This window comes from Leptinotarsa decemlineata, unplaced genomic scaffold, assembly GCF_025532065.1.
Source record: "Leptinotarsa decemlineata unplaced genomic scaffold, Ldec_3_MD MMD2_tig00026328_RagTag_RagTag, whole genome shotgun sequence".
Taxonomy (NCBI): domain Eukaryota; kingdom Metazoa; phylum Arthropoda; class Insecta; order Coleoptera; family Chrysomelidae; genus Leptinotarsa; species Leptinotarsa decemlineata.
In genome coordinates this window covers 13,956,832-13,978,857 of record NW_027412688.1, presented here as the reverse complement: position 1 = coordinate 13,978,857, position 22,026 = coordinate 13,956,832, and the positions used below count along the sequence as shown (strand labels likewise).

The 22,026-nt window shown below is 39.6% G+C and overlaps 1 protein-coding gene across 1 annotated transcript in view; it reads left to right on the top strand.

The window, feature by feature from the left end:
• Positions 1-22,026, top strand: part of LOC111509333 (cilia- and flagella-associated protein 44) — a 253,118-nt gene that overhangs the window by 16,319 nt on the left and 214,773 nt on the right. Inside the window, 2 exon segments of the mRNA XM_074181923.1 lie at positions 2,208-2,338; positions 11,969-12,292. Coding sequence (XP_074038024.1) covers positions 2,208-2,338; positions 11,969-12,292 — 455 coding nt within the window.

Here is a 22,026-nt window from a genome sequence, read left to right as displayed (position 1 = left end):
TTATGTTCATCAATTCTTTCAAAGTCTTCACAATAAATAATTACAAACGAAAAGGAACGCTACTTCATATGTTCAAAACATGTTTTTCATGCCCACTGATTGAGACAATACATCTTTTGATACGCCAGTATGTATAACGTATGTTGAAACTCACTGGAAAAGTGTTTTGAAAAACTTACATTTCAACTATAGGCTTCATCTTTTTGAATTAGAAACCGTCACCACCATCACATCAGTCTTATATACTTATAAATGCGAAAGTCACGCACTTGATTGACACTCATTCATCTCTGTATCTTCGCACTAGTAAGTCCTAGGAAGCCAAAATTTGGTATATAGGTGCTTCTTAGGTTTTAGATGCGCACTGAGAAATAATTTTCAAATATTCCAACTGGGGCGCCTCCCGTGGGGGTAAAAGGAGCCATCCGCGGGGGAAAAAGCGCGCTAATCACTGTTTCTTCGTACTGCTATATTTTTTTGAAGGCTGAAATTTTGTATGTAGGTTCGTTTTTTGTTGTAGATTTGCAATAATGAACGATTTTTAAATTCTTACACTGGGGGGGTCGGGGCAGTGGGGATAAAGGGAGAGCGTTTACATATGAAAATTACCTTTTCATCAGTTTCTCCGTACAGCTGTATCCGTTCAGCAGCAATCGACCTAAAATATCAGAAGTGTCAAAGAATCTTAAACTTTTTGAATATATAATTTGTCTGCTAACACGAATTTTAATATGTTTCTGCTAGTCACGGCCGAATAAATTGGTTTAGCCTCTTATATGTAAACTTTGGCGTATTCCCGGTCGCAAAGATTTTTCAATATTCCGTCAGTACCTAGGGACCACGGAGGAGATTATAAAAAGTCAGAAGAAAGACAGTAATCTGAAGTTGGTCAGAAGTTGGCCCAACAAGATAATTCGATTCGATTAGTAGCAAGTCTTCAAGCATGGTGCAACTGTCAAGGATTAATATATCGTTAGTGGAAGAGCTCAGATCGCAAATTACTACTGCACCATCTGGTCTCATTGAAAGCACAAATAAAAGGTGTGCTGGTACAACTCCACAGTATCTGAACAGGAGGGCACTTTGGCATCAAAAGTCAAAGAGAAATGGCATAGTATCCATTTATTCGAGAAATTCTTGTAGTGACCTTGAATATCCTATGATAATTTTCCAGATATGAAGTAATTTCAGAACTACATTCCAAAAGGGTATGGTATTATGGCAGTAATAATTAGGAATCAAGAAGACACACAGTTTCACTCCACTCACAGTCAGATGGAAAGGTGAAAAGGCATGAAGAAAATAGTGGGTACGTTTTTATGTTTGTTTTGGAAAATTAGAAAGACGAAGACAAGTGCGTGGTGATATTCTACCTGGCAAATAGGAGCGCAATTTATGAAGTGACGGCTCTTCATCAATGCAGAAATGAAGTTCTCACCCACTATTTGGTTTGCCATTCAAAACAAAGTCAAGAGAAATCACATCAAATTCATTCAATCAATCAATTTATTTCAACAAGAACAAAACCAGTTATTACAGTTCAGTTGGCTGATAAAGCAATTTCAAGGTTATCTAATTATTCATTCAGTTAACAATATACAAACAGAATGTCGGAAAAATAAGTAGAATTTCTAATAATACACAAAGTAATCCTTGGTGAATACAATAGGTATATCTTAATATAAATAATATTGCTCTGTTTTGAAACTCTTCCGGAGTGGAACAAAATACACTTAGGCGTGTAACGCCTGTTTTGTGCTTTTTTCCCACTCGTTGATGAGGTATTCAAATAGTGTAATAACATATATCAAATAACAGCAGTAGTTGAGTATAAGTATGAGAATGTAGATGAAGATGGAAGTTAAAGAAAAGAAAATAATTCTCATACTGAAAAACAAAATAAAACAAAATAAAATGTAGTTCGGGAATTGATTCGTAGTTCTTGAAGAAAGCCCCGAGTGAACAAGTGAAGTACTAAAATAATTTCAAAGACTGATTGAAGTTTTGTTTCGAGTTATATTTTGCGTTATTGAATTGATCAAGAGTACCAGTTGATTCAATAACTAATTGAACCATTTACAATTGATTATACTAGTATTTAGTAAGGATGCATGAAAATTTCAGAAAATTATAATTTCGTATTTCAATATCTACAAATGTTTTGTTCATGAACATTGCTTTCCACATAATAATATTGTTATTTTCAGGTGTTGCTCACATAAAATTCTGGAAGATGGCAACCACATTCACTGGTCTCAAGCTGAAAGGTGAAGTTGGAAGATTTGGAAAAACAGAATATTCCGATATTTACGGCGTTTTGCCAATGCCTGATTCAAAGGTAAATAAACATATAAATTACAAATTCACCTTTCAAAATTTTCGGCCAGCTCACTTTAAAATTCAAGTCGATAGCAATTTGGACAAAATGTGCATTCTTTGTTATTTAATATCCAGCAGTTTTTTGGGCATGGGAATGATAAAAGTTCTGAAATAGTAGAAATATTTCTCCATCTTTTCAGTTTGGAATGGAATTTGAGAGGTTAGGTTATTTATAAGGTAAAATGATTATTTGCGTGAAATATTATGAATATCAGTTCTGAAGTGGAATAGCACAATCAAAGAGGTAAGTGATAAATTGACAATGCATTGTAACTACAGTGAATATTAAATACCAAAAACTTCCACCATATTTTGTTTCTATTTCATTTTGATCAAGTATACATAAGTATATATAGGGTCTTCCAACAGGGACTTCTGATCATTGACAATTGATAACGGCCATCTTGTTAAAGTATTAAAGTTAAAGTATTACTTTATCAAAATGGATGTTCTGTTCTATTCGTTTCACCCATTTCACGGACGCAATAATCATCCTACCGAGAGGACTATTCGTAATGTGATGGATAAATTTGAGTCCATTGGTTCAGTTAACGATCGACCAAAACCCGTACATCGAAAAAAGGCAAGATCTGCCGAAAACATCGCAACTGTCTGTGAGAGTGTGCAGGAGAATCTGAGGCAGTCAATTCCGCGTCACTCACAAGATCTCGGCCTCCACAGGCATTTTGCGTAGTGAGTTGGGCCTTCAACCGTATAAAATTCAATTTACCCAGGAAATGAAGGTAAACGACCATAGACAACGACGTATGTTCGCTGAATGGTCTCCGGAGCAGTTGGCAACTGACCCTTAGAGCGTCCAATGCATCCCGAAAAAGTCATTGTTTGGTGTGGATTTTGGGCTGGCGGCGTCATCGGTCCATATTTCTTTGAGAAAGATGTTGACCAGGCCATTATTATTAACGGCGCGTTATCGTGGTTTTTACCATATCACAACACCACGAAAAAACTGTTAACATCACCTTCACTTTTGATAGACTTTGACGCCTCTTCGAAGCTATTTGGTTGGCATATACAATTCGTAAATCCATGTTTCATCCCCAGTTACAATGCGTTTTATGAATGTGGGGTCGGAATTGATTCGTTCTAAAATGTCTTCATCGACCTTCATGCGATTGAATTTTTGCAGAAAATTCAGATCTTTTGTTTTCTGTTTTCTCAATCGAGAGCAAGATGATGGTACACGTGCCCAGTTGCATCGACTATAGCTTGGAATCAAGGCAGAAGTTCAATTATTATAAGTGCTGGAAAGGGTTACCAAATTACAACTCGTATTTGGACACAAAACACAGAAGTTTTAGGAAATACTGTACTCTCCTCAACACTTGTCATTGTAGACAAACCTTGTTACACCGGGAAAGGAGATACTGATACTCTTCCAGAGTACCAAGAAAACAAGGAATACATGAACTTGAGGGTTTTAATCAGGTTTTGCATTTTGAAACGATTTGACTGATGAGATTTTGAATGGTTACTGAACAACTAAATAAGAGTGTCAATGTTTGGAAATATTCACACGCTTCCAATGATGGCTCTAACAGGAATACTAACAAAAAACAGGGTCTTACCCTAGATTTTAATGCTCTAAACCTCACAACTTCTTATAGAAATCCTATTTATAGAAACCATCAAGGAAACTCAAGGCTGTTAATTAATAATTTTTCACGTAGAGTCTTCTGGTTCTTGAGATCTGGGATTCCAGCAGACTCCAGCAGTAGCCACCTCAGACCTATTTTTTACAGTACAGACACGTCCACGACGATCTTCTCCTTGTGTCCAATTTATTTTTGGTTTTATGCTAGTTGTGGCTCTTACGCTTTTATCATTGTATGCCTTTTTTTGAGTTTTTATGATTTACGATCTATGCTTCAACATTTCAACGACCTTCGATAGTTTTACAATTTTCTATTCAACGAGTTTTCCTGGCAGTACTACAATAGAAAAAACTTGTAAACAAAATCCTATTGAATCTCGGTAAGTTACAATTAACAAATTTGAATTATGATTTTATATAATCCTCTTTTAATTCCATATCTATAAATACCTTAAAAGTTGGAAGTGATTTGGATTGATGATTATCAAAAAACTCTATACGAAGTTAGGAGAAAAAAACCATTTCAAAACTTTATTACTCACACATAGATTCGGAATCGGTTCAAAGTTCAAACAGTTGTCTCGCCTAATAATCATATAAACAAAGCGCACCGATTCTAAGGGTGACATTACTGAAAGTAAATATCTCTCTGTACCACCCTTCTCACTTAACGATACACTACAACCATTGTCTCTTCAACTACATTACTTTGACGATGATAACATCAGTTGAGCTTGTTGATTGCCGGCCAGAGCTAAGCATATTTTTTACTATATCTCAACTACAATGCACTGTACCACTTATACTTCACCGTAAGTCTCTTAGGCACCATTTTCATCGCTTTGGTACTCAACATTTTATTTGAAATGTGGAGTTTAGGACAAATTCTTTGTTACAATATTTTTATATATTGTAAAAATCGCGAAACACATTTAAGGTTAATCAACAAATTGAGAACTGTAAACAAGTTACATGACATATTGCGCTCAAGCTTCCTCCCATGCCCCCTACCGGGTTGAGTGCCTCGAGATGAAATCTTCCCCACAACTCTTATGAGTAGACCTCAACCAACTGATGGGCACTTCAACAAGATTGACACCTGACCTACTGCGGTCGAAAGACAGTTTTTAGGGCTTTTACTTTCTAATCTGATAATTTGTTAAAAATGAAATAAAAACAATAATAGAAATTAATTGGCGCTCCGGGGCGACTTCATTGATTCCAGTGGCGCATTTGCTTTTTCAGCTGCAGGAAAACCCGGAAAAACCTGCAGCACCACATCATTTGTTAAATCGTAACTTTACTTGAATGTAATTTATTGCATGGGGCCCCAAAAACCAATCAGAGACGCCTGATAGCGACTCTCAGGGGTAGTCTCTGATTCTGCTTGATCCGACTCTTATGTTTCTCGAAATATTGAGTATTTCCTGTTGAGTGCTTCGTGTAGATCGCACAGCACTAGACTGTTGTGTGATCGAGCTCTTTCGAATACGTTTTCTGCGTGTTCTTTCATATACGCGTCTAGTACGTAGTGGTATATGTCTCGGTATATGTATCTATTTGATATATATGTTACCGGCCAAACCCGATTTTAGGCCAAACTAGTTTTACCTAGGCTAAACTAGTTTATCCTATATGCGATCGGATAAACCGGTACAGACTAGGCGAAACGGGTCTGTCCTAAGGATGATAGGAGAAACTAGTTTAACCTAGGAGGAACTGGTTGGGCTTAATATGAATAAGTACACTTCAGGATAAACTAGTTTGGCCTAGGATGAACTGGTTGGGCCTTATATGAATAGGTACACTTCAGGATAAACTAGTTTGGCCTAGTCTATTCTATGCTAACAGGGACAAATTAAGCGAGTGTCGAGACCTGTGCATTCGGGGATCCCCCAATCGTATTTCTCACGTCGTCGCTTGCCCAGTTACGCTCATTCTGCTTTGAATTGAATTGGTACTCGTGTTTTGAAATGATAAAAGTATATTTTTTCGGTTTTGTTTTATATTATCATGGATGAGCCTTCTACATCTAGTAGACAAGCAGATCAAAAAAAGGGGAGAGAAAAGTTTGTAGCAGAAATTGCGGAAAGTGAAAAAAAAGTCTTCTCATTATAATGTGTTGTTATCAAATAAATATTCGGAACTGGTTGAACAAGTGGAAGATGCTGAAAAGTCGGAAAAAAGGACACCTTCACAACAAAGACGACTCAAACGATTTGGTGTGCTAAAAATAGGAGATGTAAAAAAACTAATAGCACGGAGGGAAGGGAATATAAAATACTATCTACAGGCTGATGAGCTTTATGATGTGATTGACGCAGCTCATGTGGCGGTTGGAATGGAGGACGTGACAGAATGTTAGCCGAGACATCAAAAAAATATGCTAATATCACAAAAGAAATGATAAGCCTCTATTTATCAATGTGTGATGTATGTCAACAAAAGAAGACAAAAAGAAGAGACGACTAGTTTCAAAGCCGATTCTTCACTCTGAAATGAATAGCAGATGCCAGGTGGATTTGATCGAGATTCAGACGCAACCTGATGAACAATTCAAATTTATTATGGTTTACCAAGACCATTTAATAAAATTTGTTCTTCTGCGTGCGTTAACATCCAAGAGAGCGGCAGAAGTGCCCTACTATATATATATATTTCTAACTATAGGAGCACCATGCATTCTCCAATCTGACAATGGTAGAGAATTTGTCAATAATGTGATTAGTGAGCTCGCAACTCTTTGGCCAGAACTTAAAATTGTGCATGGAAAACCAAGGCACAGTCAAAGTCAGGGTTCCGTTGAACGCGCTAATCAAGATTTAGAGAACATGATAAGTTCTTGGCTGAAGGACAACAATTAAACAAAATGGTCGGAGGGTTTGAGATATGTCCAGTTTATGAAAAACCGTGCCTTTCACTCAGGAATAAAACAATCGCCTTACAAGGCCTTATTCGGGATAGAGCCGAATAAGGCCTTGGTTAACGTTATTTCTTGCGGTAACGACTTCATCGTTACCGCAAGAAATAATGAATGATCTTCAGGATGAGGATGACCTCAGAAAAGTTATCGAAGATGATTCGAATAGTAACCATAGTGAAGATGGAGATGGCGGCGTTGTGGAAATTAATACACAGAACATTAAAGATGCTAGAATAACGGCGGCAAAAAATCTTAAAAAACAAGCAAAAAAAATGGAAGCTTCTTCCGACAAATCCCATCCACCTGCCAACATTGGAGACAATGTAACTATACCAATTCCAGGCGTAGACAAAGGCAGAGGTGATCTCAGAAACATTATTGGTGTTATTCTTCGGAAAAACGATGAGGACCTTTATAAAGTTGGCACCAAACATGGTGTATTGCAGAAATTATATTGCAGGTACAGATTTTTTGCTCACTGTATTTTTAAAGCCCATTTTAATAATGATTATTTTAAATAGACTTATACTTCAATGTCAACATTACCATATTTTTCTAGTGATTGAAAAATATTAGTTTTGATTTGTTTTTTTCTTTCAGAACTGAATTCGATATTTGCATTCAGAAATTTTTAAACGTAGGTGATGTTGACCAAGATACTGAAATATCTCTGAGGACTGCAGCCACTAAACATTCAGTTGGTTCAGGGCAAGGTTTCGTAAGGTGCAGCTGCGTAAAAAAATGTTTGACAAACAGGTGCAAATGCAAGAAAAAAATGGTGCTCTGCAATTCTAAATGCCATCAGAGTACACCATGCAAAAATAAGTGAATTTGATTTTGATCTAATTAATAAATACATCTTGATTTTATTACTCGTATTTCTGGTATTTTATTATGCCCTGTTAGCATAGAATAGACTAGGCCAAACTAGTTTATCCTGAAATGTACCTATTCATATAAGGCGCAACCAGTTCATCCTAGGCCAAACTAGTTTATCCTGAAGTTTACTTATTCATTTCAGGCCCAACCAGTTCCTCCTAGGTTAAACTAGTTTCTCCTATCATCCTTACGACAGACCCGTTCCGCCTAGTCTGTACCGGTTTATCCGATCGCATATAGGATAAACTAGTTTAGCCTAGGTGAAACTAGTTTGGCCTAAAATCGGGTTTGGCCGGTAACATATATATCTCGAAGCGTTTACGGCAGCTCGCACGCAACCGTTCATGAACGTTTGGATACTGCGTCTGTATGTCGCTGCGCACTGGCCCAGGCAGTGCAGGCATACAGGGAGAAGTACGGTATTGATTAGCAGCAGTTTGACATGGAGTCCCATGTTGCTTCTGCAACTTATGATCGGATGTAGGTTTTGTCGGGCGGCTCTTGTCAGCCCTAGTCTCTGCCGTACATGGGCCCTGAACGTTAGTTTCACTAGTTCGGACTTTCCATTGAAATCCCTGAAACAACTAAAAAAAATTGGAAATGAATCGCTGGAAATAAAATAACAATTATATTAAGCAAAATAAACCTGAAATGAAATAATAGTGAAATAAAATACAAGTAAAAATAGAACAATTGAATAAATGAAAATAAAGAAATGAAAAAAATAAAAAAAATGAAAAGTGGAGAGATTCCAAGTCACGTTAGTTCAACACGTTTCGATTGTTAGTATCTAAAATCGTCTTCGGGTGATGACTGGACTGATTCCTCCTAGAGATGACTATTTATAGGTCGTTCGAGTACTTTCACTTATCCACGCTTTCCATTTTCCGGTTCACTGGTTCCGTGGGAGATGACCATTTTGGCGGGATCTGGCCATTTTCCGCTTGATGATGGGTTTCCATATGTTGCGTATTTCTACGCTGGCTTGGCTGAATACGTTGTTGGACAACATGTATGTGGCTTCCTTGAATTTTCTCCTAAGCCAATGTTCCTCTCTGTGCAAGATCTCAGCTTGGGACCACTCGATGTTGTGTTAATGGGTCCAAACATGGTCAGCTATTCCTGATTTGCTGGGTTCCCCTCGCTGTGTGTGTTTCTTGTGCTCGGCAATGCGAACATTCAATGGCCTCTTAGTTTCACCAATATAGGATTTTCTGCACTCACAGGGTATCCGGTAAATGCAATTCTTGGAATCGCAGTCCGCGTTTGGTGGCCTGGTTTTCGTGAGGCTGCTACGGATAGTGTTACTGGATCTGAAGCAGGTTCTGATGTTGTACTTGGAACCAATTCTTCTTATCCTCTCCGATAATCCTCTGATGTAGGGAAGTGCAAGCACTGGTTGTGACGGCTTCCCTTCCTTGCGAGGCTCCTGCTGTCTTCTAGCCAAAGTCTTTTCTACCATCGTTTTGGAGTAGCCATTCCGTTGAAGATAATTTTTGATGATGTCTAGTTTCTTCTCGAGACCTTCCTTCGTATTACAGAGCCCGAAAGCACGGTCTAATAGAGTTTTGATGATTCCTCTTTTAGTTGATTGATGGTGGTTGGATTCGTGGTTCAGATACTGTCCCGTGTGAGTGGGGTTTTCGGTATACAGATGTTTCCCACTTAGTGTCGGTCCTCTTCACCAAAACGTCTAAGAATGGCAATTCGTTGTGGATTTCCTTCTCCATTGTGAAAGTGATGGAAGGTCTCACGCTGTTGATGTGTTCCCAAAAAGCACGGTCATCTCTCGGAGAAATCAGTCTAGTCATCACCCGAAGATACTAACTATCTAACTAACTAACTATACTAACAATCGAAACGTCGTGAACTAACGTGACTTGGAATCTCTCCACTTTTTATTTTAATTTTTTTTTTCATTTCTTTATTTTTATTCATTCAATTGTTCTATTTTTACTTGTATTTCATTTCACTATTATTTCATTTCAGGTTTATTTTGGTTAACATAATTGTTATTTTCAGCTATTCATTTTCAATTTTTTTTAGTTGTTTCACGGATTTCAAATCATTTTATATAGTAGACAATGGAAGTCCTAACTAGTGAAATTCATCATGAAACATTGTCAATCACCTTCAAACTGAACGTTAGTCTTCTATCGAGAGTGACTCCCAGGTATTTCGCTTCGTTGATTCACAGAATCTCTTGTCCCTTGAAGGTAACGCTACCTTCCGGGTGTACCATCTTCCAGGTGATCAGTATGCTGATCTTCCAAATATTGGTCCATTTCTCTTATCTGTACGCCTGCTGTTGCAAGTATCTGGTAACTTGCACATGACCAGTTGATCTTGCCAGTAGAGCTGTAGCCTGAGTATAGCGTTAATGATATTCGTCATTGCCGCTATACTCTTCGTTGGTAGGGCTGCTTTCAGTGCCCGGTTTGGTATTTGGTCCGGGCCTGGGGCTTTTCGAGTGACTAGGCACCTCACGATGCCTTTCAGTTCCTCGGGTGATGTCGGTGTCAGAGGTTGCGCATTGTTCCTTCGTTGCCGTCTCATCCTCCGACTTGGTTTTCGATTTGTTCTACTTTTTCTACATTTTCTCTACACTGCGTTTCGAAGTTGTCAGCAAATACTTCCGCTTTCTCTTGGTCCATGTAGACAATTCCTTGCTCGCCGTGTATAGGCGGACATGGTTTTCTGTGTCCCTTCCTAAGAACTTTCTGCATTCTCCACGCAGATTGGTCTTCGGTGTTGAGTTCTTCCAGACGGGTTGTCCATTGTCGGTCTTGAATTGCAGCTCTTGCCGAAGGATTCTGCAGGCTCCTTTTGTCCATTGGAGCGCGTGTCCGTTGGTACCTTGTCTTCAGGCATCTTCTGATTCTGATGAGTTCTATTATTTCCGGTGGAATGTGGTCCTGTGAATTGAAGCGCGCGGCTGGGACTTCCCGCGCGCTTTTCTCCATAGTTTGGATGATCGCCTTTTGTAGCTGCGTTGTAGCGTTCTTCAGATCAGTTCTTGTTTCAATGCGAGGGATGTCTCCTATCCCGTCGTGAACGGTGCGCTGGAATCTGCTCCAGTCAATAATTTTCTTTTTTGGTTCGTCTGGTTCTCTTTCGTCTATTCCTACTGTGAATGGGATAAGATTTTGGTCTGATGAACCTTCGTCTAGTACTTCCATCTTCGATGTTGGGATGTTTTGCACTCTGGCGACGTTGAGAATGTCTGGGACGTGGTCTTCTCGTGGGTAGTGGAGCAACTACCTTCTGGAGCAACTACCGCGGTATCCTCAAAGTCTTCTAGAAGCCTGGCGAGATGTCTACATCTTTGGTTTCCTTGAAACCAGACTTCGCGTTGAAGTCGCTTATGGTTACTGTTGGATGGTGGTCTGGGAGGCGCTCAAGCTCCTCGTGAATATTTAAAAATTGATGACAGTTGTACCAACCTAGCTACAAAAAATGTTTCGACAATCCCTTCACGCCGGCAACTTTTTGCCAAATTTACCGATAATTTATCTCTTACGGATTCCATTTTTCCTCACTGGCCTTCCTCATCTTGAAATCAGTGTACAAGAATATCAACTGGCCCAGCAGTTGATTATCATGGAACTACTTATTTTGTCTGAATTGAAAGCAGGATTCTTAACAAAAAACTATCGACCAGTGTAATTTAAATATTTAGGGTGACTTGTCACATTTGCTTGGACGTGGAAGTAGCGCAGTCGAAATACTGAAAAAGAGTGTCACCTTACATGAAAATCAATAGGTCTTTGCGTTTTCCTAAATGTTGACGTCATTTATGATAACGTCTCTGTTTCGTTATCATTTGGCCGTCAATCTGTAATAAATATTATGAGTTGAAATACAAATACCTGGAAAACTTCATTTCCACAAAAAATGTATGTTAAAGAAAGTTATAATTTTAACTTTTAACTCACTATTGATAGTTCCGAAGATATTAACAAAAACTTTGAATTTCAAATAAAAGACAGTAACAATTTCAGCCAGCTACAATTTCATCAGTAAATTATTATCACTGGTGTGTAAGAGTCCTGAAGTATTATGACCACATTTAAATTCTTTTTGCAAACTTATATTGGTTTCTTACAATACAATTTAATATATTTTATTATGCTTCAAAACTTCTCCCCTCCCTAATTGATATTTCCTTTTCCCAGGTGGTGTCAGGTTGCCAATGGGGAAATATTTTAGTGTGGGATGCAGGTCTAATCACGCTAGAAATATTCAGATCCTTGAGGCGAAAATGTCATGACGCTCCTATCGTGCAGTTTTTTTACGAAGATGGAGAACTATGGACTATTTCTCTCGACGGCCATGTCCGTATTTGGTGGTACGAGAAAATCGATCACGCCGATCCACCTGATGACGATAGAGTAATACTGATGGATCCTTCATATGATTTTTATACTCCAGGATTGAAACTTCATTGTGTGGAAAAAAAAGATAGCCAAAATTCCAGTGACAGTTGGTTCATTGCTCAGGTATGTGAACAACGCCAAGTAATTTATTGCAATAAAGATTCACAATCAATACACCAACAAATAGAAGCCGATATTTGGCTCAATATACTCAAATTATCTTTGAATTTTGAAAAATCGTCATTTACGTTTATTGATAAAAAGCCTTCTGAGACAACAACTTCCAAATTATTGTTGGGACACAACAAAATTGAAAGGTTCACTGGTCACTAGAGTTCAGTATTTAGGTTTACATATAGATGAAACTCTCGTCCAATATTCAAATCGATGACATTCGAAATAAAGCTAGATCCTATCATTTGGATTCCGTATAAAATAAGAAACTATATTTCTTTGAAGCATCTGAAACGAATTTACTTCTTACTCCATCATTCAAAATTATAGTGTTTAACTAGTGTATGTGGAACTGCTTGAAATACACCTTTGAAACCATTAAGAAGATTACAGAATGAAGCTTTTGAATGCATTTTCTATCAACCTTTCTCAAAACCAACTGAAAATATATATAAACCAATGCGTTTACTATACGGGGTGTTTCAAATTCGATCGTTACCATTGGGATCTCGGAAACTATGAGAGATACAAAGATGGTTAAATTAGGGCAAAGTTGCACATTCCCCTGACTAACAATATGCCGTTGAGGAAATTCTAAAATTACGAGTATATCCGGAGATATCCGGAAAAAAAAACAGAAATTTCGGAAAATAATTTTTATATTTTTGTGAATTTATTTTTCGAAGGATTCGAAAATGAATTGCAATTCCACATTGCCACTTCTTCCCTGATGCATAATGGTATTTTCAAATTTGCCATACGACGTTTCGTCGTATGGCAACTTTATTTTTCTTATGGGCGCTACATTGGGTTCTATTTTGAATAGAACCAGATTTATCTTTTCAATGATGTATCATAAATTATCAATCAAATAATTCTTATCATATTAGGTTTTGACTTTGATGTTTCTAAATTTGACTTTCAATTTGTTACACTCAATGACATTTTGTTATTGTACAAGTCATTGAATTTTTGGTAAAAAATGGCTTTCACGAATGAAGAAAAAAGAGATATGATACAAATTTTTCACAAATACGATAGAAACAGTGTTAGGACATCGTAAATGTATTTAGAATTTTATCCCGCGACATTTCGCATTTGTCTTCAATATATCTTTAAATTCAATTGTGTGTTTAAGGGCAACTAAAATTAACCTGTTCCAATGCGAACTAATGTCTAGCACGTGGTCTTTCTATCAAGCATCTGCTAAGAGTTCGCATTTTAGCGCCAAATTCAACAATGGCTGCGCACTACCGACGGATATATATATATATATATATATATATATATATATATATATATATATATATATATATATATATAATATATACATATATATATATATATATTATAATATATATATATATTATATATATATATATATATATATATATATATATACATATATATATATATATATATATATATATATATATATATATATATATATATATATATATATATATATATATATATATATATATATACATATATTCGAGTACCGCTTGCCCGGTACTGACGATATCAAAATGGTTCTTATCTATTCATCGTTTGATTTTCATAGAATTATTTTCCAGCATTAGCCTTTCTCGAATTCATATAATTTATAGAAACATGTGGATTCATTTAGCGATGATTTTCCAAGTTAGCTTCCCAAATTTCTGCTACCGCAGTTGTAGGTTGATTGGTCAAACCATCAACACTGACAAAAACTTGGCAAGTTGACTTGGGTGTCATACCAATAGGTGGTTCCACTTATGTTTCGCTTGCGTTTGAGTAGTTGTCGGTTGAAAAAGCTAGTGTTGTTACCAGTGCCCAGACACTCTGTCGAATGAGGCCCTCATTTCCCACCATAGATTTTTCATCCATCCCACCCTAGCCTGGTAGGGGTACCCCGTGAAGGGCAGCACTGATGTCTGAGGACTTCATATCGCCAGAATTCCCTCAGTCATGAACCCATTTGTCCTTCTTCGACAAAAATCAGCTAAAAGGGTAATGGAGCTGGGTTCCAACCTGAATGAAACGAAGACGCTTGGTCGGTAATGTCCGGTATTTCAAGCAAAGACAAAGAGGAAAATACTTAGAATCAAGATAGTACAAAAACGGCATCGGGCCCGGTAGGCAGAGCCTGCGTGCGCTCGCCGCGTTTGTATAAATATAACGCGCCGCGAGCTAGTTTGTATCTCAGACAAATCTCAGCCACAAGGGTAAGGGAGCTGGGCTCCAACCTGATGAACCCGAAGATGACACAAACAAATAACGATCATCAGGTCGCCCGTTAACGGTTTCGTACCCCGTTAACGGATGAACAAATTTTTCATCCATCCCACCCCAGCCAGGTAGGAGTACCCCGTGAAAGGCGGTACTGATGTATGAGGACTTTCATACCGCCACCATCTCTTTAGTCATGAACCCATTTGTCTTCCTGACAAAAAACAGCTGCAAGGGTAGGGGAGCTAGGCTCCAACCTGATTGAACTGAGGATGAGCTTGGTCAACGATCATCAGAGTCTGGCTCTAGCTAGTCGAGTCAACATCGTTGTGAACCACTTTTTTCAGCCAGAAGAAAAAGTTGTATTATAGAGAGAGAGAGAGAGAGAGAGAGAGAGAAATTTAGTCAGATTTATTAGTCTACTTCTCAGAGGAGATTTGTTATACCAAATATTACCACATTAAAAAATATTCGAAAATAAATCAATTATAGTTTGGGAACTGGACATTGGTTATATATGTGCATATAGATATATGAAGAGATATTTTAAAAGGAAGTCTTCGGCTGCAGTTTCTTCGAGTTGAGATTTGGAAAGTAAAAACCAAATGTACTTCCCAAAGAGAATTTGTTATCTGATTGCTGTGGATCCAATTTGCCTTCATCAAGGCAGATATACAAAAAAGGTATTTTTCAAGACCTGGCGTCGAACACTTGGAATTTTCAGTTCTATATCTGTCCTTATCAGGACCTAACAAAAAAATTCAATACTTTCGGCGTCAAGCCGCAACGAGGGACCAACTAGCCGGCCTTCTTGGACGTATTCGACCTACCCAGGCTTGAATACATCGGAGAGTACGCCGACCCAGACTGTCTAGGGGGCAGCCTACGTGAGCTGTCCTATTGCACTGGTATCTGGGGGCTTTTAAACGCCCGTGTTGCCTCCGGAGGCTTCTCTTTTTCCTCGGGTTAGGTAAAAGTCGCGATAGTATGTCGGTTAGGTGGTAGGGATCGTAGGGAACCCTCTGGTCCGGCCTAGTGCCATCGTGGTGGCCAGTTGTACCCTCGCGGCGCCTTTAGTTTAGGTAGAACATTAGGGCACTACGTAAAGTAAAGTCGAGCTTTGTTGGACAACGGGTCTTGCCCTCGACACCCGTTAAATATGCAGGTAACGCGAAACATCTTGGATTCGGAATCCAGTCCAGGATATAGTAACGTAAATGTGTTTAGATCCTCCGGCGGACTAACACCTGCCGGCTCTGGTCTTAATGCGGCAAGCGGTATCTAAAGAGACCACTCCACGTACCGTCTTACGATCAAATATGAAATCAAATAAGTATACCACTGAGCTATTATGAAAAGTAACATTGGTGACAGATATAGTTCATAACAGTATTGTAAGATAGTGAAATCTCGTTAGATGTTCGATTTTGAAGATTCAATCTTTCAGTTTCTTCAATTTTCTGCTTTTCGAAGACAAAAAAAAATTCTGTCATCATCAATTCAAAGCAAATAGAATACAAAAATAATTGATTTCACTTCAGGAAACTTTATTGCATGTAATATAAATATAAGATTGGTTTGTAGTCCACATTTTCTTTCATTTGTTTGCATACCGCAAATCGAATGTTTTAATATGTAGTGAAACAAAAAATCTTTTAATGTGGGGTTTCCTGTTAAATAATTTTTCAATCCTACATTTATCCGTTCAAGTATTATATCCCAAGTGCACCAAGTATAATCGATTGAAATGTATACAAATCCATGGTTTTTGAACTAACGCTATGCAAATTGCATTAGTTCATCCATCTCAAATTATTAAAAATAATTTGAGATGGACATTTCAAATTATTATACACGAAAGCATCTGCTTCAAAGCAAGATTTTCAAAATTATGAGCTTATACCCATTTGATTGATTGAGCTTCGTGTAAGAGGGATATTTGTTGTGAATATTTCAAGAAGAAGAAAGAGTAATATAAACTCGAAAAGGCTAATTTCAAAAGTTGAATTTTAGGATTTATGTAAATTATTTGCACCGATTTATATTTATTTTATTCAGTTGAACAGGTCTAATGCATACGCTGCCGAGTCCTCAACTGTTTAATCTTTTTTATGCATTGCAATCATGAACCTGGTTCATAATAATTTTATTTTCCGTTCATTTAATATCCATATCAAGTTCTGACGTTATGGGTATCTATATGCCAAAATGAATAATTTGCGAAAGAAAATTTTTGGCTTTCTACTACTTCATCTTGATACACAAAAAATGTGGGAAACTTCCCAAGAAAGGAAGAAAGTAATCAATTTGAAAATAAGTAACTCTATACATGGATGTGTGTATCATGCAAAGAAGTAACTTTCAGACACAAACTGGAAGAAAGCCCTCCTGAAACAGCTACTTTCATATAAACATTGAATTACACGAAAGAAAAAAATTCTTTCGAAACAAATACCTTTATATGAACACTGAATCATACAGAAGATACTTTTCTTTACTCAGTTTGTATTCCAAATATTCGTTATGAAATAAAATCAGATATCATTCATAGGAGTTCTACTTCAAATGAATGGTAACAAATTGCACTTACATGGAACACTGTCATCGTCACTGGGAGACATCGATGTTTCGCCGTAAGACACTTGCCTTAAGGCCCTTCAGTACCTTAAGGCAAGTGTCTTACGGTAAATATGTAGACCAAAAATCACCATAGCTATGTATATTTGTAGACTTGAAGAAAGCATTTGATACACTTAGCCATGATCAACTTCTAGAGGTACTTGAGAGTATTGGATTCAGAGGAACATCCCACCAACTCCTCTATAGTTATCTCCATGAAAGGAACCAATGTGTGAAAATCAAAGACACTCTCAGTGAATCTCGAAAAGTACAGTATGGTGTACCCCAAGGGACAGGTCTGGGTCAAATTCTCTTCAATATCTACCTAAATGATCTGTTTATGCTAGATGTGGAAGGGGACATAATAAGCTTCGCAGATGACACAGTAGTCATTTATATGGAAACGTGGAGCTGTCTGAAAGAAAAAGTTGAAGAAAATTTCAAAGCTATAATTCAATGGTTTGAAAGTTAAAATATGATAATGTGAATCTCACTATTTCTTCAGTAAATTTTTTTTTCAACGTAGTGTGCGCTGGTCAGGCCCTATCCCCCGAAGCCCCGATACCTTCAGGAGGGCGCGCCAGCATTATCAACCAATGACCACTCCCCACACCGTGGTGTAAGTGATCATTGGGTCCGAGAATCATGTGCCCTGAGCAAGCGCAGTGAGCAAAGAATGACAGCCTTCTGCATCTGTGCGCCTAAGATTTCTGCCTTAGTGCGGCAAGCCGGTATGAATTTGAGATTCGAGAGTAGAGAGGAGTTTATTCCACATTCGGGAGGGCGCGCCAGCATTATCAACCAATGACCACTCCCCACACCGTGGGGTAAGTGATCATTGGGTCCGAGAATCATGTGCCCTGAGCAAGCGCAGTGAGCAAAGAATGACAGCCTTCTGCAACTGTGCGGCTAAGATTTCTGCCTTAGTGCGGCAAACCGGTATGATTTTGAGATTCGAGAGTAGAGAAGACATAATTCCACCAAGGATTCCAATAATCAGAACGACCATCTTGACAGAGTGATCTGGATAGAGTCTGCGGAATTCGAAGAGAAAATCTCGATATTTTATCCGTTTTTCCTCCTCTTTTCTGACGATATTCGTCTCGCCAGGAGCTTAAAACTCCACGACAAATATCGTTTTGGTCTGGTGGTCGAGAAGGACTACATCAGGCTTATTAGCTTGTATGAGCCTGAGGGTGGGAAACGAATGGTTCAAATAAATTCGGCACTTCTCGTTCCCCACAACGGATTCAATATCTCCCAATATAATTATTATTATTATTATTTTTTTTTCACCGTAGTGTGCGCTGGTCAGGCCCTATCCCCCGGAGCCCCGATACATTCGGGAGGGCGCGCCAGCATTATCAACCAATGACCACTTCCCACACCGTGGGGTAAGTGATCATTGGTTCCGAGAATCATGTGCCCTGAGCAAGCGCAGTGAGCCAAGAATGACAGCCTTCTGCATCTGTGCGGCTAAGATTTCTGCCTTAGTGCGGCAAGCCGGTATGATTTTAAGATTCGAGAGTAGAGAGGACATCATTTTACCAAGGACTCCAATAATCAGAACAACCATCTTGACAGAGTGATCTGGATAGATTCTGCGGAGTTCGAAGAGAAAATCTCGATATTTTATCCGTTTTTCCTCCTCTTTTCTGACGATATTCGTCTCGCCAGGAGCTGAAAACTCCACGACAAATATCGTTTTGGTCTGGTGGTTGAAGAAGACTACATCTATTATTATTATCATTTTGTCCCCGTAGTGTGCGCTGGTCAGGCCCTATCCCCCGAAGCCCCGATACATTCGAGAGGGCGCGCCAGCATCATCAACCAATGACCACTCCCCACACCGTGGGGTAAGTGATCATTGGGTCCGAGAATCATGTGCCCTGAGCAAACGCAGTGAGCCAAGAATGACAGCCTTCTGCATCTGTGCGGCTAAGATTTCTGCCTTAGTGCGGCAAGCCGGTATGATTTTGAGATTCGAGAGTAGAGAAGACATAATTCCACCAAGGACTCCAACAATCATTATCATTATTATTATTATTATTATCCACCGTAGTGTGCGCTGGTCAGGCCCTATCCCCCGAAGCCCCGATACATTCGGTAGGGCGCGCCAGCATTATCAACCAATGACCACTCCCCACACTGTGGGGTAAGTGATCATTGGGTCCGAGAATCATGTGCCCTGAGCAAACGCAGTGAGCCAAGAATAACAGCCTTCTGCATCTGTGCGGCTAAGATTTCTGCCTTAGTGCGGCAAGCCGGTATGATTTTGAGATTCGAGAGTAGAGAAGACATCATTCCACCAAGGACTCCAATAATCAGAACGACCATCGTGACAGAGTGATCTGGATAGAGTCTGCGGAGTTCGAAGAGAAAATCTCGATATTTTATCCGTTTTTCCTTCCCTTTTCTGACGATATTCGTCTCGCCAGGAGCTGAAAACTCCATGACAAATATCGTTTTGGTCTGGTGGTCGAGAAGGACTACATCAGGCTTATTAGCTTGTATGAGCCTGAGGGTGGGGAACGAATATTTCCAATAAATGCGGCACTTCTCGTTACCCACAACGGATTCAATATCCCCGGAGCGTAGGGCAACACCGGTGTCTTGTCATTACTGTAAGAGTGCCGTAGATGGTAATATAGCACTCTTAGGGCCGCGTTATGTCGATGGATATAGGCCGAGACCGCATATGCTGGACATGCTGATAGCAAGTGCAATAGGGTATCGTGCGCCTCGCGGCAGGCCCTGCACCTTGTGTCAGGAACCTCTATACCCATCACGCGACTGCAATAGACTAAGGTGTTGAAGACACCATCCTGGCAAGCCATGATGAACCCCTCAGTTTCCGACTTCAGCCCAGTCGACCTGAGAAAAGCGAACGTCAGGCGCTTTGATAAGCCAAGGTCTTCAATGTTATTGAAGAAGACCCCATGCATTGGCTTATCCTTGTGTTTCCGCAGAAGTGAGGTGATCTCTGCGGCTTTTATCTGAGCTTCTTGTTGAACAGATTTCAACTCGGTGACAGAGTTGTGGTCACCTCGTTCAGTGCCGAAAACTATACAGAGTTCATCAGCTGCTCGGACAGCTGCTCTAAAGAGAAATGCTTCAATTCCTGTTCTCTCATGGTCACGGACCATGCAGAGAAGGGGATCCGAACTCCTGACGACTTTACAGGCTGTATCCAGGACCATTCTCTCATGTAGACACTCCAAACTCAAAGATCCACGGCCTCCCTGTTGTCGGGGGAAGTACAATCGTGGAACAGACGATTTGGGATACAAACTCCTATTGAGATGCATCATTTTTCGGGTCTTTACGTCTAGTTGATACAGCTCCTCCCGAGTCCACTACACTACTCCAAATGAGTAGAGTAAGATTGGAACGGCAAGCATATTTGTTGCAGCAACTTTGTTCTTTCTCGACAGTTCCGATGACCAGATCTGTCGAAGTTTGTGCTGATGCTTGCCGCGGAGAGAGTTTTTCACTGCTGTTACCTCTTGTGAGTGGCGTTGTTCCACCCCGAGGTGAGTATACGTCTCTTCGGCATACATATGGTGTAAAATGCTTCCATCTACGAGCTGCACATCCTCTCCGTAGTCCTCGCATCGTCCTCTTTTGAGATGGAACATTGCACATTTGTCTATCCCGAATTTCATCCCGATAGCATGCGTGTACTCTTCCACCACCCTCAAGGACTGATGGAGATCCTTCTCTCCAGAGGCATAAAGTTTAAGATTATCTATATAAAACAAATGGGTGACCTTATACCTCTGGTTTCCGGGGGTGGCCTCGAGTATTTCTGATCGCAACGGATATTGACAATAGTGAGATGCAGAAGAGAAGGGTACTGAGGGAATCACCCTGAAATACACCCCTTCTGAAAGTGACCCACCCTGTTTGGACTCTTTCTTGACCAGATGTTATGGTAAAGCGAGTTCGCCGAAGTGGTATCAGTTGTTCAATGCATCTCACTATTTTGTCGGGTACCGCAAGGCATCTGAGCAAATGCAAGATGAGCTCATGCGAAATTGTATCAAATGCCTTACGGTAATCGATCCAGACCATAGAGAGGTTACGCTCATATTGTATCGAGTCCTGCGTTACACATCTATCGATGAGAAGGTTCTCTTTACATCCAGCGACTCCTCTCTTCGAACCTCTCTGCTCATATATCTGTTCAAACACTCGGTCAACTGAGGTGAGTGTTCGTGTGTATAAGATGCTTGTGAACAACTTATAACACGAATTCAAGCATGTTATCGGTCTGTAATTCTTAGGATTCGACAAATCTCCGCTTTTGGCGATAAGAACGGTCCGCCCCTCGACAAACCAATCCGGAATCGGCTGCTCTCCGTCCAGCCATGAGTTGAAAACTCTGGCCAGATAGCGGTGGGTGCTTGGTAGTTTTTTCCATCAATAAGTGTTCAGCCCATCTGGGCCTGGAGCAGCAAAGTTCTTGGAATCCACAAGGGCTCTTCGAACATCATCTGGGGTTATCGGGTTGCGCAGTTCATTGAGCTCAGGCTGTCGAAGCTCTCTGTTGAAAGCTTCGAACTGCGCTAAGGCTGGAGTGTCTAAGTTGAGTGGCTGCGGGTGTTCATAGATATCCTTCCAGAAGGATTCCACCTGATCAGCGGTCGATGGATTATCCACAGCACATGGAGGCTCTTGGAATAAGCGAGACGGTTTCTCGTGGAACCTAAGGTTCTCCGCGATACTTCTCACTCGCCTCACTAGTGACTTCTTAGCAGCCACTAGCATTCGTATCCTATCAAGGCAGTGCTGTTTGGTGGTGCAGCACGCCTTGACTGAAAGTGTGATGGATACGTCGTAGTTTGGCGGCT